An 18,947-nucleotide genomic window follows, 5' to 3' on the forward strand; every position below is an offset into this window, starting at 1 on the left:
TCCTGCTCCAGGGACAGTGTCAGGTAGGCAGTTTGGCTGGATGGTCTGCCTGCCAAACTGTTAGGCAACTTTCCTAAGGCCAGGCCAGGGAGGGTGAAAACCTCCACTAGAGGTGAAGAGCAAAACCTTGCTTGGTCTTGACTTTCAGTATGAATACAGACTGGTAAAACAGGGCCTCATGTTCCTTTGACTTTTAGAGGTTTTGCCCAAAACCCCAAACACTCCTAACCGCTATTAAATTTACACCTGTAAATTGTAATTTTTGTTTTTCAGAAAGAAGTTTAAAATCATTAGAGCTGAAAATGTAAAAATGTGAAGTGCAATTTTTAAAAGGAATTAACAGTAATTAAGAGCAGATGCTGTTCTCTTTGATCTCAAGAAATTTAATTTAGAAAAAAGGTTGTTTATACTCAGACGAGATTGTGTGTAAGTTTGGATTGGTGTGCTGCTATACTATAATTATACAGGCAGAAAAAATAGAGAATTGTGAAAGAGCAGACAAAGTAGTTAGAGGTTCTTACAACTGTGCCACTTGCTTTGTGTTTGCCTTTCAGATTTCCTCCCAGGAGCTCAGTAAATTGTAGCTAATTTTTTTCTGACCACACTTACAGAAACAAAAGCAATATCCTTTAAAAAAAATGAAATAACAAAACTACTCTTCTAGCAAAATATTTGGATTGAAAATGTTGAGGTTTAGAGATCTTTGAACTTCGGTCTTCAAAATAAGTCTTGATTTAAAACACTGGTGTTGTGTAAACAATTAAACCAATATGTTCGTGTCATACTGTAAGTGCCCTTAGGAGGAAGAACTTAATAAAAGTGTCTTATAATTTTGTTCTGAAGATCTGTGGAAAGAATTAGGAATGAGAAGCATTATAGACATAGCTGTGTGGATACTGAGGCTCAAAGAAAACAGTGTTTGTGGTTCTCTGATTCACTTGGCCTCAGAATTTGTTTTGCTCTGCTGTTGTTGTGTACAGACAAGGCTATAGTCAAGGTGTGGGTTTTAGCCACCTCTTAACTAAGAGGTTTCAGGGCTTAGCCTTAAAGGTTGAAGAGGCTGAGTGATCCGTGCAATTTCAGAACAGAATGTCATCTTATGTGCTAAATAAATGCATAGATGCAGTCTCACCACTCTCTTTAAAGTGGAGAGGTTGGGTACCAAGCTCGTGGCATTAAAAAAGGCACGGATTTCACCACTCGATCAAACACTGGTGACTGAGGTATTGGTCCTTCAGTGTGCTTTAGGTTAGGAGGAACAGATATTTTTCCTCTCTATGGCTGTTTTTTGAGAACAGAACTTGCCTAGGAACTATTTTGCTGTTTGCCTTTCATCTACTTAGATATTTTTCTCAATACAAGCCTCTCTTTATTTTGTTGCTTTATTGGAGGGTTGCTAGCAATTAGGTTGCAGCACCCACCACTACTTTCTGCTGTCTTTGCCAACCTAATTAGTGTTCTGTTCCAAATGTGGTTTATTACATAGTCACATGACTGAGGCACTGTACTGAATTGTAAACAACAACCTTTTCCAGTGGTTGTTGCCACTTTTCAAAACACTGCATTAAGATAGAAAAAAAACCCAGTTGCCTGTCGGGACACATTTAAGACACAAAATTTAGGTCTTCTGATTTCCCACAATTTTTTTGTAGAGTTCAATATCCTGGTTTTTGCCATAGGAAGTATTATAAAAATTTCTGTTGCTGTTAAGTTAAAGACATAGTAGACAAGCTGGCAGGACATTTAAGACTTTAATGTTTAACATATTCATAAGTTTGCTGGAAAAAAAAGGGTCTGAATAACAGTGATAAAATTATGGATGTTATTGAGTTGAATAACATGAGGAAGATAAGGGCAGACTGAAACAGTCTGCAGTCCTGGTCTCACTGTCTCTAAAAGAATGTAGCTGAACTGGAAAATGCTCCAAGAAGGACAACATTGTTTCAAAGGTGAACAGAATAACTTTCATCTAAGGAGTGACTGCATGTAATTATAATGTTTGGAAAAGAGAAGTGAGATGATGACCTAGGGAATGATGGAATCTTCCAATACAATAATTACATTTTTCAAGAGATAGTCAGAGAGAAATGTTTGTTTATTTCAGAACAACAGGAGATTGTGGTTTACCTAGTGTTAACTGAGAGTATGAAAGTTCTTACTGGCGACTACTGCTTCAAAGTATATCAGACCAATCTGAAGTGCATTAAATGCCAAATTGGTTCAGAAAGCACCTGGAGAAACTTGGAGGGAAAAATGTTATGGGATATCAATCACAAAAAGATCATTTCCAGCTCTGCAAGTCTGAGCTGTATACCTCTAGAACATGAGGAAACTTCCTGTAGAAGCCTATTTTTCCTGCTGTATTTTTTACCATAAACATCTGGTATCAATTTCTGTTGTAAATGGGATAATTTGATAGATGGAGGTTTGCTATTGCTTTTAAAGCTATTTATTGCTTTTACTTTACTTTCCTTCAAAGCATCTGGAGACAGACTCGTTCTTTACGACATGATAATGTTTATTTTCTTGCAAAAATTCTTTGACATTAATCTTTTAGGTACACATCGTGGTAATTAGGAGATATAGTATAAACATATAGGTTGGATTAGAGTTGGATCACATGTAAAAAGAAGGGTTTCTTTACAATTTTTTTCCCATTTACTTAACTGATTTTGAGCATTCTGAACACCCTGTAGTTGTGTCTTATTAGTAGAAATTGCAAAATTATGATAATGATCCTCAAATGTTAGTAAGTGCCAGTGGAGGACTTCCTGTTGAATGATTGAATCTACAATGTCACTGGCTATTGGGTCTCAGAGAATGGTAATTGCTATGGAAATTGTTCCTCATAAAATGGGTAGCTACTTATTTGGTCAAAAGTCACTAAGGCAAATGATGAATTTATTATTTTCAGAAAGATTGGTAAAATTTTACACACACACACACATACACACACACACAGATACATATACATGAGTTGGTAGTGGTTATTTCAGAGAACTGGAGAGTGCACAATGTATGTTCCCTTAGCAAATGAAAATCGTCTGAGCTTTATGTTGTTCCTTACTGCAATCAAACAACTTAGAGCATAAACCACTCTTCTCAAGAATGTATGTTTTACCAAATACTATTTCCAGTAGTCCTTGTGTTCAAACTCCCAGGTTACAAAGATATTTGCTTATTTGTTTTGTAAATTAAATAGTTACTGTATTCCTTTTTTTTTAAGATGATGGGATCATACAATTTTGAATTGCCAAATCTAATATCATGCTTGCCAAAGCATGTCTAAAAAATAGACATTTGTGTAATACTGTCACTCATGCAGCACATATTGCCACTTTATACTAGAAAGGAAAATCACTTAATTTGAACATTACAGTTTTGCATTCTACAGAGAAGTTTATTTGCCCCTTACTCCTAGCTGAATTCACTAAAGATCATTCTAGCTTTTCAGAAATTCAGATTTCCATATTCCTACAAGAATTTTTGCTACATTTATAACGTTTGTTGTTGGCAATCATTTGGAAATGCTGTTAATTTATCTGTATTTGAAAAAAGAGGAACAGCCTAGGCATGGCTTTTGTCCTCTAAGCATCTTTCTCTTGCCAAACATATGATACATGTCAATATGTAGGATGGACTAATGGCAATCTAGGTTATTGATACTGATTGGTATAAGATCATGGAATTAGTCATTCTGGTATATGGAGTGTGAGGAAGGTTACATCCAAACTGCATCCAAATTAGTCAATTTATCAACAATGAAGTGAATGTCTGTCTTCTTCCTTAAAGCACAGTGATAAATAATTAGAAGTAAAAAATACTGTCTGAATAATTTTCAAAACTTTCCAGCATTAAAAGAGTACTGAAATTTAAGAATTATGTGCACATCTACACATAATTTCAGCAACACTAAAGTGCAACATGCTCTACATGATTGACTGACTAATGATTTATTCATAATTTAATTTAAACTTCTGTTACATTATTCTGAATTAACGTTCTTAAACAAGAGTATGTCTTAAAAGAATTATTAGATCTTGATTAATGTTTCAAATGAAAGCAAATTCAAGGAAATTTAATGTGATGCTTAGGCAATAACTACTTTTGTTGCTAACAATGCCCCCTAATTTGCAGTCTGACTTGAAGCCAGTCTAGCTGCCAGCATGGGTTTCTCTCTGTTATGCCATTACCTTCTGTAATGCTATTCTCTTTTTCTTTGGATCTTTATCCATTGGGGTCCTTCGACCCCTCAAGACTATTTGGCTTCACAAAGAGGAACTAAATTCCTCAGACTCTTCACCAGAGGGCATATTTTTCATTGCTTTATTCATTTTGATCTTTCTCTACCTTTCTGTCTAACTTCTCATCCCACTTGCAGGATGGTTACCAGATTCAGGTAACACCGAGATAATTCAACTTTCTTTTGCTCTCAGACTTTTTATAAAGTTCATTGTCTTCATTAGATGTTTCCCAAATGCCAACAGGATGTCTGAACTATTACTTCTGTTTTTTCCATGTCATTGTTAAAAATTGTCTGTGGTAAAGAAGTAAATTGTATGTCCTTCCTTTAGAAATACCTCAGTTCAGTTCATACCCTTTTGCCATACTGAAATATAAAATTTAAAATATTTTCATTCAGTGAATGTGTTTGATGGTTTTACAGTATTAGCTATCTTACAGAACTTTGTTTCATCAAATCTGTTATTTTATAGAATTTTATTTTATATGGTTTGGGTTGGAAGGGACCTTAGAGATGACCCAGTTCCATCCAACCCCCTTGCCAAGGGCAGGGACACCTTCCATTAGACCAGATTGTTCAAAATCCTCTCCATCCTGGCATTGAATGCTTCCAGGGATGGGGATGCACAGCTTCTCTGGGCAGGACATTCAGTTTTACCATTCAGTTTTAACTAAACTGACTAGCTAGTTTTATGAACAACAAGATAATAAATTTAAAATGTCACCTAAAAGCCATCAAGGCAATTATTATGTATTGTCATTTTAAGGCAATACTTAATAGGAAACCTGGTGTTTATTATTTGTTCTCCATATACAGACATTTTCTTTCTGCCAGTTTTGTGCTTGAGTGCTGTAACCAATGCTTTGTAGTTAAGAATGTTGCTCTTTTAAGTTTCAGCTCTATTGTTCAGACTACTTGGTGACTCAGACAAGTGCCATTTCATCAGTCTTTGAAGTCTGGAAATAATTTTTTGTACTTGGTAATAAAGGAAAAATACAGGAAAAAGCAATTATTTATTTCCTCTATTGTTAGCCCACCCATAAAAACAGCAGGTATTGCAACTGCCTAATTCACTTCTAATGATCTATAGGTGTGTTTTATTTCAAACGTGTCAGAGCTGTTTCCTTCTATTGGATGATTTCTTACCAATAGAGTAATTGGCTCTCTCAGATATTTTCATTAATTACAGGAAAAACTGTTTTACCAGATGTAACAGTATTTTCTACATTTTTGTGAAATGCATTTTGTTTATTCTCTACCTCTCTTATTTGAAAAACATATTTCTTGGCACATAATTTGATTTTTAAAATATGTGCCTTTTTTCTTCCTTTTTCTCAAGATAATATTCAAGTGTATGTCAGGTATATTCCTCAAAACGGACTCAGTATATACCTTCAGAGAGGACACACACAGAAGGAAAATCCCTGCTATTTTAGGGCTGGTAAGGCAGTTTACCATGTATTCTGTATTCTGAAGATCAGTATAAATCATTACAATTCCCCCAAAACATTATGGCAAGGTTCAGTAATGTGTTTCACGTGTAACACTGAGTAAAAGATAAATAAGACCTATTTTAAGGGAACTTCTGCACATTTTATTTTAGGAGGTTCATTCTAATTTGAAGGAATAGCTTACGCAAGATCTAATAAATCGTATTGTGCAACACGTATTATTCTCCACTTCTGTTATATTTCTGGATTGAAAAAAACATTCATGAAGAATGAGAATTCAAAAGAGACAATAATTCAATCTCTTGCATGAAATGAACACAGGGAGGACCACTGTGATTACAGTTACATGTCTACCTTCACCATAATTCTTTCTTTTTAGTTTCTTGTAGTGTGGTTATAAGCCATTTCTTGTTTGCATTCATTGTTTCTAAACAATGTTTAAATACAAAGTGCTTACTTCCTCCATGTTCTGTAGTCCACTAGGAATATAAACAGGTGTTTCATCAGTGAATTCTGATTTCACAAATATCAGAATTTGCTCCATAGTTTGTTTGACATGCTCTTTGGTCCCTCTTCCACACACGCATCACACTTTCAGCAGAGTGAATGCTCATGAGTCTGTAAAACAGCATTCCACCAAGAGAATTTGTCTGGGGTTAGCTGATTAGAGATGTCACTTCATTTTATAGCAGGCATTTTTCCAGTTTGCCTCATGCCCCAGGCAGCGTGGTGCTGGAGCAGACAGATGCCCCTTTTTCTGCAGCGTGCACCTGGATTCCCATCCCCCTCACAACAGGTATGGGGATGGAGATGCTGTCCAGGCTCTTGCCCTGATTTCTGGGAAGAGTACAGCCAGGACAAAAACAGTAGGCTAGAAAGTCCTGTCTGTTCTGACTGCAACTGGGAGCCCCAACACTGGACAACACTCAGCCCAAAATATGAAGAGAACAAACATCAGTTTTATTGCTCTTTTTGGTTATCCAAAAGCTCTAAAGCACTTTTTAACCTAATTCTCTGAATAATGTTATTTCACTTACAAAATTGGAGTGTTTTTACTGTCTCCTGTTTATTCTTTCAGGATTTGTGGATTTAACACTCCATGATCAGGTCCATCTACTGGAATGTGCCTGGTTAGAGATACTGATGATCGGCTTAGTCTGGCGCTCCATGGAACACCCAGGAAAGCTCTTGTTTGCACCTAACCTGTTACTGGACAGGTCAGTCTGCATGTCGCTGTGAATTATTTAAGTTAACTTATTTCTGCTGCAATCAGATTAATTTTTAGCATGATATCATCTCACCAATACTACAATTTGACTGTACATCATATGTCAAGCAGGCTTATGGTAGGTGACACTGGAAAACGAATGCTCAGGAATGTGGTACTGGTCATTTATTAGACAAGTAACACACCTGAGATTCATCTGCTGCTTGAAGTGCTTCCTTTCAAAGCCAGCAGTAAATTTCTCTTATAATCGCTGCTGTTTGTTGCAGAAGTAATTTAAATTAAAAACTGAATACTATTCATTTTGTTCAGATAGTAATTTTTGTTTATTTAAAATCCTCCTAGTTTTTCTTAGAATGAATTTTTCCAAGCAGCCAGACAAAATTTTGGAAGAAAATACTCATAGAATCTCAAGTGTAGTTTTATTTATTTATAGAGAATATATGAAGTTTGGGGTTTTTTTTCCTCATGAAAACTGGAGACAAATATGTCAAACACATACTTGCTCCCTTCACTAAGCTTTTTTGTTACTTGCTAATATGCTAAGTATTTCTGAGAGAAAAAATATTCATCTGTGCTGTATGGCAATATCCTGGATTTTAGCTGGCAGACTTCATTTCAAAAGCAAGAAGACTGATGATTTAAAATATATTTTCTACTCTCTTGATATAAATTCAAGCTCTCTTTTCCTAGTCGTGTGAAAAGTTTCATGAAAAATTTCAATTAAATTTTCAGACAAAATTTCTTGGGATAGTCTAATCTTAGCTATTGGTGCCCCTTTTAGTTGAAGACTACTGCCCACACAGCAGAGCTGGCAGGGGAGAGCTGCTGTGCACAGAGGTCACTTCAGGGCAGACTTTGGCATCTCGGTCTAAACTGGAAGTGGCAGAAGAGCCAAGCTGAGATGGAGTATTCAGAGAGGCAGCTAAGAGCTGGGCAAGCTCCTGACCTCATCAGGGAGCTGCCAGGGCAGAGGGGTGGCAACAGAATGTCAAGGGCAGTGCCCTCAGCTGCTGCAGTCACCAGGGGTGTAAATTAATCAAAATTCTCATTAGTAGAAAAATTTCTTATGATCAGCTTGCTCTGTTGACTGTGGGGTACTGAGTTTCCATTGTTGCATTCATGCAGTGTTATTAATTCTTTGATTCCCTGCCCTCTATTTGCACACACCCCCCCCCAGGACTTACTTTTAGCATTTTAGTAAAATACAAATGATAATACATAACAGGATAAAACACAATATTTCCCCAGTAACAGAGAAATCCTAATTGCCTTAGGAAAAACCCTGTTCCACTTGTGTAAGCACAATGATCTGTGAGCTATGGAACTAGAAGAGTATAAAATACATTCTTGATTTAGGTACAGAAAATATCTGCTTGTCTAAATGTAAGTGTAGTCTGAACAAAAAGCTGCAAAAGTTTTGAAATAATTTTGAAATTTTGGTCTTCAACTTAAAATCCACATGCTCTCAGTAAAATGGAGTTTGAGCAGTTGATTCACACAGTTTTAAGTCAACTGTTGGATTAAAGAAAACCATTGCATGCAACTAGAACCACATATTCAGGGCTCTTTGTTTTCTAAATTTCAATTGAGACTGTAAAAATGTAGATATATTACATATTCTAATTTTCCAATAATAAGAAACATGTGTCTTAGTCATGGTATACTTACCTCGCTCCATTTGGTAGGGATATTTGCAGTAAGTAAAAGAATAAATTACTTGACTCTGGGAAGCAGTGATATCCTAATCAGTTAAATAACTCTTAATTTACTTCTTAATTAGTACTAAAAATATTTTGATGTGGTAATTTGATTTGGGCAAATTGGCTTTTGAGAATGTTATAGAGCAAAAATCTGTTGTTTGTCAGGTTTCAGAGGGCAGGACAGACACTGAATCAAAGCCTGTTTCTCTCAATGAAGTCTTTCCACTGCATCAAATATTCATAGAACTAGAAAATGGTTTGGGTTGGAAGGGACCTTAAAGATCACTGGTGCCAGCCCCCCTTCCATGGGCAGGGACACCTTTCACTAGACCACATTTCTCAGAGTCCCATCCAACACTTCTATATTTAGTGAAAACTCTCTGTTGTTAATACAGAGTTTTACAACACTTTGTGTATGCCTCTAGATTTCTGTTATCATTCTGTTGCAGACATCCTTTCTGATCTGAGAACTCCTTTCATTTTAGCATTCAGGCTTATCCTGATTCTAACAGATTCTTTTTGTCAAGGATCTTTGATATAGGTAGTCATTTGTATACATCTGTTCCTAAAGCTTAGGTCACACCAAATTTTATTATACAATTTTTCTTGCCCTTTGGCTAGATAAATACAGTCTTGTCTTGTTAACATCTATCTGAAATGTCATAAAAATAACCTTTCAGCTTGCTGGTTTTTGAAAAAAAATGTGATAATTCTTCTCCCAGCTCACTCCTCCTACTTGGGTCATATTAGACATATGCTTGTCTTGTCTCTGAAGATCTTTTGGAAACTGTCTTTTCTAATTCTATGCAAGTCAGCCAGTTACATTTTTAAATAAATACTTCTTCAGCTTTCCTTTGCGACAATTCACACTTGGAAGACTTCTTGAAAAAAATCTGTAAATCAGACCTTAATTAATAATTCTGTGTTGCTGTTAAAAATTTTTCTTTGCCTGTAAGAAAAGAATCGCACAACAATTAAGTTGACAGTATGTATATACTGCTGTCTTCTGTATGGATGAATATAATCGCATTATCTCTTTTTCTTCCCAGTCTGCATTGTAATTAGTGCATTTTGTGAGATAAAGCATCCTTTCTTATTCTGTTAATGCATTACCCAAATATTTGAGTCTTGGTTCAAAATTTTAGCAGTCTGCCAGTTATGTAGGACTAGTAGACTTTTACAGTGTACAACTGCTGCTATTAAAATGCTCAAATGACAATAATTATAGATTAGAAAAACAGGCTCAATCAGGAAATACAGTAACAAACTCACAGTATTTACTGTACTTTAATGTACAGTACTTATTGAAATCAAATAATAAGTTCAAGATTTTATATTCTGTTTTTGAGAATTACTGTATTGTATAAGGCAAATTCAGAAGTAAAGGACTAGATTTCTAGTAGGGCAAACCAGATGTTTCCTGTCTGGAGGGTTCCCAAGAAACTAGGCCCTAAAAATGTCATTAGAACAGGGTTGGAATTTGTCAGGCCTGACAATAGACTGTTTATAATTTTGAAGAAAATGTAATGTTTCTTCAGAAATAAGAAAGTTGTATTTTACTTTAGTTTGAAAGGATTTGTTGCATTCAGATATCATGCTGATCCCATGTTACTCAGAGCCTTGAGACATAATTATAAAGAAAATCATGCTAGAAGTAGCTCACTTGAAACATTCTCAGTTTCAGCAAAATGGGAAATGCAGTGTTGCATTTTAAAAAGGAAGCCTGGTGATCTCAGCAAAGAAGCTGATGGGATGCCATCTAAAGAAGAGAAGTGGCTGAAATTGTGAAATTAAATGAAAATGACATAGTGATAAAGAGTCACTGTACATTTTGTAAGAGGAAGCCATGAATACCTTGAAGTCCTTTAAAAAATTAACATGCAAGGAGATGATGGACATCTTGTTGAATTTCCAAAAAGTATTAAACAAGTTCCAAATTTTATGTAGACAAATGTGATAGAATGTATGTAGGAGAATAATAATTCTGATCTTCCTAAACAGCATTCTGAGTTGATCTTTCCATCTCATTGTTACCAGTGATTAGTTCTATAGAACCAGCAGTTCTTTGATTGCCAGTAGTCAGAGACTGCAGCTTTCCTTCCCCTAGAGAATGTTTACAACAGGAATAATACAGAATAATAATATTATTCTGCATTATTCCTGTTGTAAACATGAAATAATACAGATCATCACCATTCATCTGTTTAATTCTGTGCTTCATCTGTGCTTAGAAAACCATGCCTTTCTGATTTTCTTTGTCTTGACTGTAATATTGAAAGAATTGGAGAGGTACCTAGAGGTGTTGTACAGACAATTAATAGAGATACAAGCCTTGCTACAAAGACTAACTAAATGGACTTACTTCTCTGCCTGTGATACTCATTAGAAGAATTGGAACAAAATAAGGTTGATAGGATTTCTATAACAAAATAAAGATGATAGGATTTCTATAAAGTCATGAGCACATTGAGAAGATGTGTGGTAGTCCTACAGTTATTATCTCTTCCAGCCCAGCACTAGAGGTAGTCACTTGAAACCAGCAGATCCAAATGCCTGTATGCTTAGCCCATAGCTAAATATACCTTTGGTATGAGACAGTATGGCTGTCTTCATATTATTTCCTACTGTTATTTTCTTATCATGGTTGTAAAAAATCTCTTGTAGCGAAAAAATCTGTCTAGGGACTTATAAAATTTCAGTTCAATACAGTCAGTATTTTGGTGTTTCTATCAGGTTTTTTGGTTCTTTTTATGGAGAAAGCTAATCTCTTTTTCAGGGCTCATTTTAATCTGGAAACTTACTTCTAACTTTCAGTGCTTGATGGAGATTTTTATTCCCTCTAAATAGAAGAATTTATTTTTTACTGACTTTTGTATTGAGCAATGGCAGGAGACTGTGGATCTCTTTGAACTGCAACTAACACAAATAGCAAAAATCCTTACAACATTCACTGTGTGGCAGGGTGATCAATTTACTGCTTTCTTGGTTCTTTTTCTGAACTTTTCTCACTATATCTGAAAAGAATCTTTCACATTCTTTATGTAAATATTTTGGTAGACATAAAATTAGATACAATAGAAGAGCATCAAGATGAAATCTGAGTATGTTTTTCTAGTCCCTCAACCTATAAAATGTTCCAAATATCTGAGGACACCCCCCTTGTCTGTCACTTTAGTAAATGCATGGCATTTCATGTGAAATTATGGGTACATTAGTAACCCTTGGTTTATTAGAAAAATTGAAGCAAAGTGATCCCAAGTGCTTGATTCAGAATGCTTCCTTAGTGACTTTCTGCTTGTATTTATTTCAAAACGGAAAAGCCCATAGGCAACAAGTATATCCTAATTAGCCCTTCAAAATGGATTTGAAAAGCGATTGTACATTTACTTTTCCTCACATCTTTAATAGCAATAGTTTCCATCCAGAAAACCCAACTCAAAAAATCATCTTGTCATTAGGCTACTTGCTCGATAGAGCTGAATGGATTAACTTGTAGACAGTTAAGGAATCTCTTGAAATAATTAAATTTATCTTTCATTTTTCTCTGTATGGTTGAATTTTGAGATGTATTATTATACTGCAGACCTTGTAGAATGAAAAAAAAATGATACTATTACAAGAGACAAAATTATAAAACTTAAAAGAATGAAAAATTACTGTCTCTTTATTGTGAATCAGTTTTTACTGTCTTTTTGGGCAAAATTCAAAGACTACCCAATTCTGTAACTCAAACAACTTAAATGTAAAATAAGGACAGTCTTCCAGAGTCTGGAGAAGTGCTGGGTTATGCTCAAAGTGATGAATTCTTACAAAAAGACAAAAAAAGGAGGCCCCCTCTCATTATGATCTCCACAACTTCACAGTTTTCAGCTGATAGATTTCCTGGGGGACTTGTAGGCACAGAAAAGAAGTTTTCAAAGAAAATGAAATAATTCTGGGTTCAAGATAGTCCCTACACAAATTATGAGATTACTCGTTCATCTAGTAACCCTGACCTTGGAAGGTCAGGCCCCAGTTCTAGGTCACATTGTACTGTGATGCTGCTATTTCCAAAATCAAACTTTCTTTGCATTTCTGATATGGAGAGAATTTTTTAATTTTTTTTTGGCTTTATGGTGACTCATACTGAATATAAATTAAACTGAAAAAGGCCCTCCTGTAAATCAGAATAACTTTTCTTTGGCCAATTATTTTAGCTTTATTATTCCCAAATGGAGAGCTTTCACAATAATTTTCTAATCTAAATGTCTTAAATGTGACCAAAGAATAATTAGTTTTCTTAGAACTATCATAGCAGCATTTTGGGGATTTTTCCTACCTGGCATATTTGTAGACCCATTTCACATTATATTTTACAAAGAGAAGAATCTTTTAAAAGTACTTAGTAGCTAATTGTCTCTGTGTTTCAGACCTGATTAACCACTGCTCAAATGTGCAGAGTACTGCTCTTACCCTGTTTGCCTAGCTGGATGAACCTCTGGTCATGAAGTCAGGAAAGACCCATGGTTGGCCACCTGGCTCTGAGGGCAAGTTTGAAACATGTGGGAGCCCAGGGGGTGCAGTCCGTGGGAGCAGCTGAGGAGAAAGGGCTGGAGGCAGAATGGGCAGATCCTGCAGGGCAACAACTGATTGCATAGCTGATATCGATGGGCTGGATTCACCCTCCTTACCATGGAACCCGCTGTGAGGATCAAGAATGTCTCGGAAGAGATGAGATACATGCCATGAAGTGGGGCTAAATCATGATTCCCACAGACTGGCCAACATGGTGAAGGAGCTTTAAACCAGGATGGTGTGGACAGGAAAGACATAATAACAAAACCTATTAGTAGGAAACCTCCCTAAGCCTGTGCATGCAGGTAAATACAGAATTGGCTCCAGAACACCATGGTGGGGAAAACTCCATAAACTTTCTGAGAATTCAGCACAACTAGGTGCCCTCTGAGCCAGCAGGCTGCCCTCCCACACTGCCTTAGGAAAAGCTTTAGCAGCATCTGGAGGTGGGTGATGCTCTCTCACTGCTCAGATATGCTGTGGGGATTCTGGAGTGCTGTGTCCAGTTCTGAGTTACCCTACCCAAGACAGACATGTACATACTGGACTGAGGCCAGTGACAGGCCACAAAGAGTGGACTGGAACAACTTTCGTAACAAGGAGAATCTGAAAAGACTCAGGTCTGATAAATATCTGATGGAGAGAGGAAGTAAAGAAGGCAGTGGAAGATTCTTCTCAGTGACAGGACAAGAGGAGTCTCAGTCCTTGGAGATACTGAAAACCCAGCAATATATAGGCCTGAGCAGAGCCACTGAACTAGATTATTTCCAGATAATTCGTGCAACATCCGCAGCTCTGGTAACCTGTGACTAACTCTAGGTGAAAATAACTTCAAAATGAATATTTTTTTTTCCTCTTTTTTATTTATAAATGTGCTGCTTCGTATTTATAACATATATTTTTCAATTATGACTTTTAAATATTGGATTAATTTTATAAATTTTGAATATGTTTTAGCCAGCAATTGACCCAAATCTTTGTTCTTAAGCTGATATTGACTAAGAAACAATGGGGTCTTAACAACACGCTCTGGAAGAGCAGGCTGTAATGCCAGCCATTGGCTGTAGTCTATCAAGTTCCCCAGGGTGTGTTAATTGAAAACCAGTATTCAGGGAGAAATGGGATGAGCCTTCTACCTCTGAAGGCTTATGAACAAGTCAATTAAAAAATTCCCTAATTCCCAAACCAAAAAACACATGGAAAACAACAAAACAGAACTGTAGAACAAGACCTGCATATAATTAATTTGTCCCTTTCCATAGCTCACACCTTCATGACCACCTACCACTTATTGGTTGATTTGTGTGAAGGTGCAAGCTAGATTGCTGTGATCAAAACAACATTTTTTTCAAAGCAAAATGATATCTAACCTCCTGGATAATGACAGAAGAATAAGCATTTCTCTTTATCAGCAGGATTCACATCTGACACTTTGATTTACTTTTCACTTGGTAGTTTCTGCTTTTCTCTTTGATTCCTGTTCTTTTCAGATTGTTTTTTTTTTTGTTCTAGAGCTTTGGGGTTTTTTTTTTCAGATTTTAATTCTTTTCCCGCTTACTTTTCCCCAAACTTTTTCCACAATCCCTTGGTGTTACTGATTAAATGCAGGATGGTCTGAAGAAAAATTTCTCTACTGATAACAATTTTCTCATCTTTTAATGATTGATAAAGCACAGCACTAAGAAAAGGTGGAATCCTCTGTTAGTTAAATAGCCCTATAATACCTGTCTGGCAGTATTTAAGGCATCCAGGTAGATGTTCTTGATTTGGTCTTAAATCCTTGCAGATGGAGCTTTCCTGACATCCCACCTCCTTAAGCTGCTTTAGTTCATTGCTTCACATAGGAGTAGAGAGCTTCTACCAATGTCTATTAATAGAACTAGTTTATATAGAATACATTAATGTGTATAAAGATCTTCTCTTGTTTGGAAGTCTGTGCACAGACTTACTGTTCTCCTGTGTCAGAGCATGAGCATTTGAGTTAAATCTGTGAATTCCCTCCTTTCTAACTGGAAATGTGAATGTTATCCTTGCAGTTTACCTCTCCCCTGTTTCCTAACCTACCTTTAGGCTTATGAGCACATCCAAGCCTTATTTAGAGGCTTCATCACGAAGTTACTAGGTCTACTTTTGAAGCTGATATTCCTTGTCCTAGCCTTGTATATCCCATCTGTTCTTGGCAGTCCCTTTTTAATAAGTGAAGTACCATGGTGGAAGAAGACAGAGAGATAACAAACACAGTCAGACTTTGTTTTGGTGGTGCATCTGTCTGTAGCATTTCCCTTTGAATTAAAAGTTTGATGAGAACATCCATTGAGTCCTTGAGTCCCTCTTCCCTTCACCCAAGCACTCTTCATTATTAATGTTTACTTGATCTTGTGTTTCTGTTAAAGGCATTCCTGCTGTCTAGGTTTTTCCCAAGACAGAAATAAAATTTAGATTCTTACTCCTACATACAGTGGAATAGCCCTGGTACTGGTACCACTATCACTGGTAGCACGAGCATTAGAGGGAGGGAAGCCATTATCCTCCTTTTATGTGGCACTCATTATCTGGAATATCAAATCCAGTTATTACAGAAAATATATTAATAAACATCAGCAAACATAGTGGAGAGCCACCAAGGCCAGATCCCTTGCCTTGTGGCTGGAAGAAGTGGATTTGTTCAGCCTGGAGGAGAAAGGGCTTTTAAGTCTGCATGACCTACAGTCTACAAGGAGGTTATCAAGGCTCTTTATTGAAATGCCTGATGGGAGATTGAGAAATGGGAGTAATAAAATGAAGCAGAGAAGGTTTTGATTGGATGTAGGGGAGGAAAAACACATGATGATGAAAGTAATTACGCTGAGAGAGGTTGTGCAGTCTCCAGCCTTGAAGATTTTCAAGACCAGCATTGCATAAAGACTTGAGTGAGCTGACCCCACTTTGAGTGGGAGGCTGGGCTAAAGTCATTCTGAATTGCCCTCTGGCCTGGATGGTGCTGTGATTCTAGAGACCTACTGAAGTTAATACACACAGTACTTTTATGCAGCCACTTAAGACCTTTAATTAAAATGATTTAACTTTCCTAAACATTCCCCAGTGGCCAAATTTAAAGGATTCTTCTGAGAATACACTGTGATGCGGTGCAGTAAACAAGCTTTTGTTGTCTTCTCTTCAGTAAGATGAGAGTACACAAAGACAACAGCAAGATGCTAGGAAAAAGATAACTGTTGAATCTATTGCTAATTTGTCTTTCAGGAAAATCTTCTCTAGGCTTTCAAAGATAGGCTTCCCTATCAACATAACACATAACTGTGAAGATGTGATGGTATTATCAGCTTATGTTAGAAAGTTAGAAGGCAGTTCAGGAGAACCGGAGATTCCAGTTCCAGATAGTTTCTTGTGGATTCACAAATAAAATAATTGTTGTAGCAACAATTGTAACTCCTGCAGTTTCCATTGATGTCAATAGAGTTGGATCTGCTTCTTACCTCTGAAAATAAAGCAGAAATTTCTAGGCCATTCCATGCACTTGTGAATACCTAAGGCTGGGTATATAACTTCACCTAAAGTATATTACCTAAAGAGGTACTCTTTTTTTTTTTCTTTTTCTTTTTTTTTTTTCCCATTATGGAGTAGCCTGGTCTTTCACACACACAGGAGGTAGCAAAACAAAAGAGATTGGGAACAATTTAGAATCTCTTAAATTTACATAATTTTTGTTAATCCTCTATCATGCGAGTTCAGTTGACGGGAAAGAGGCACACATGTTGGTTTAAGGGCATGGAATATGTGTTGCTAGTTTAGGGGTTTTTGTCCAGAGGTCATACTTGTCAGCAAGAGAATCATGATTGGAATATTGATTATGTAAACTACAGTCTATTGACCTGTTTTTCTAGGAGGTTTGGAATAATTCTTACTTGCTATCAAAATGTCTGTCTCAGGAGGCACCATAAGGCATGTTAAATAGTCTGAGTTTACAAATAACTTCCTGTTTCTTTTTTTTCCTCTGATGGTAGACATGCAAATTTTGCAATTTGTTCAGACTGTGTAATATTTTGAAAAGCTTTGAATGCTGGCTGCAGTACTTTTGTGGATACTAGGAATGAAATAAATATCTCAGTCAGGCATGAAAATGTGGTTTGTTTTTTTTTTTTTTTTTAATATGGGTCATTTTTTGGATCCACAGAAGCTTTTTCTTTCTACAAAATCCTGAAATACTAAATTCTTAAACAAAGATTTTTTGGGCATTATTTAAGTTTATGCAAAACTATTAAAGGATTCTAGCCCTCTGTGCTAAACTCTACAGAGAGGAAATTAATATTTCTATAGTTGTATGCAAATATATTGTATCAGAAGCATTGGAACTTGTCCTGATGCCTTGGAGAGTGCAAAGAGGTTTCTCAGTCTGCAATCAGAAGGGAAGATGTCTTCTTTGTCTGAGGCTCTGGTGTGGGTTCAGACATCAGCTACAGGTTCTCAACAGCACATCTGTGTTAAGACCTGAGGCAGGTATCTCTGTCTGGGCAGGTTTCTTGTGACAGTGAAATTGGGACATGCTCAATCTTTTTCATGTTATAAATCATAGTCTGTTCATTTGAAATTTCTTTTGCATCTTCCTGTAGCAATTATCTTCTTAATTTTGTTGATGAAAGCCATATCTAAAAAGTATTATATTTCTAAACAGCAGATCGGATCACTCATTAAGTCTTACATATTAAAATTTCACTCAGGAAGGCCTAATAGAAGTAAAAATAGGTAGTTCTTGTAAAGGGTAGCAATGAAAATGACCAAAAGATCTGCAGACTAAGTTTTCACAAGAAATAATTACAATCTGCATTAATTCTTCAGCTGCAGGTTGAATGGGCAAGATGAGAATTAGTGAGTGGGAATGCCTCACGCTGTGAGCAGGAGATGGTTAATCGCCTTTGCTAATGAACGCTTTGAGATGTTCCAAATTTCAGCTTTGTTTAATGCTGCAATGTAAAAAGTTACTCGATATGTGGAGTGAACTGATAGTTTTAATCAGTCATTCAGGCATGATTTTGGCCTCTTAGGTCCTTCCTGAACTCATGAATAAGCTTGTTCTTTAAGGAGGGATTATGTTGATATTGAACATCAACAGAAGTGTGTTGGAACATTAAAGGTTGCTCGGGCAGCTATAAACAAGTGCAAATGGTTAGAAAAAAAGAAAAGAAAGAGGAAGCAAAGTAACAAAAGCAGAACACATCCACACAAATCAAAATGTAGTTTCAAACAAATCTTTTTCTCAATATAAGGGTTTGGTTGAGTCAATTTAAAATGTTCCACCACAGTAATGTGATGGGTTCCTGAAACTGATTTTTTTTTGGAAATACAGTACTTAATAGTTTATTTATTTTACTTGAAACAGTGCTTTTGTAATCACACATATATCAAATGTGCCCAGAGTAGGAAGTCACATACTTGCTCATGAGCTGATGAAATCAAATTGGAGGGTGTTGGTCCAAGGGGATGAAAAACTCATGGCACCATCAGGTTAAAACTGAATGTCTCCCCATTGATGGTATTCACACAGGAATCAAGGGAAATGTGTAGAGGGCATGGTGGAAATTTTTGACATGCTGCTGGCTACTGCTGCTCGGTTTCGCATGATGAACCTTCAGGGGGAGGAATTCGTGTGCCTTAAGTCCATCATCCTGCTCAATTCTGGTAAGTTGTGTGCTTTGCTGTCACTTGGGTAATTGTGGCTGCTTTGGCATGTGGTTGAACACTGCTTGCTGTCCTTAATGGCATTTTCATTTTGAGAC

General features: G+C 36.5%; 1 protein-coding gene across 1 annotated transcript in view; it reads left to right on the forward strand.

Moving 5' to 3' along the window:
- The window catches only part of ESR1 (estrogen receptor 1), a 158,071-nt gene that overhangs the window by 126,332 nt on the left and 12,792 nt on the right, over nt 1-18,947 (forward strand). The window contains 2 exon segments of the mRNA XM_064708184.1: nt 6,773-6,911; nt 18,716-18,849. Coding sequence (XP_064564254.1) covers nt 6,773-6,911; nt 18,716-18,849 — 273 coding nt within the window.

Source organism: Zonotrichia leucophrys, chromosome 3 (assembly GCF_028769735.1).
Source record: "Zonotrichia leucophrys gambelii isolate GWCS_2022_RI chromosome 3, RI_Zleu_2.0, whole genome shotgun sequence".
Taxonomy (NCBI): Eukaryota; Metazoa; Chordata; class Aves; order Passeriformes; family Passerellidae; genus Zonotrichia; species Zonotrichia leucophrys.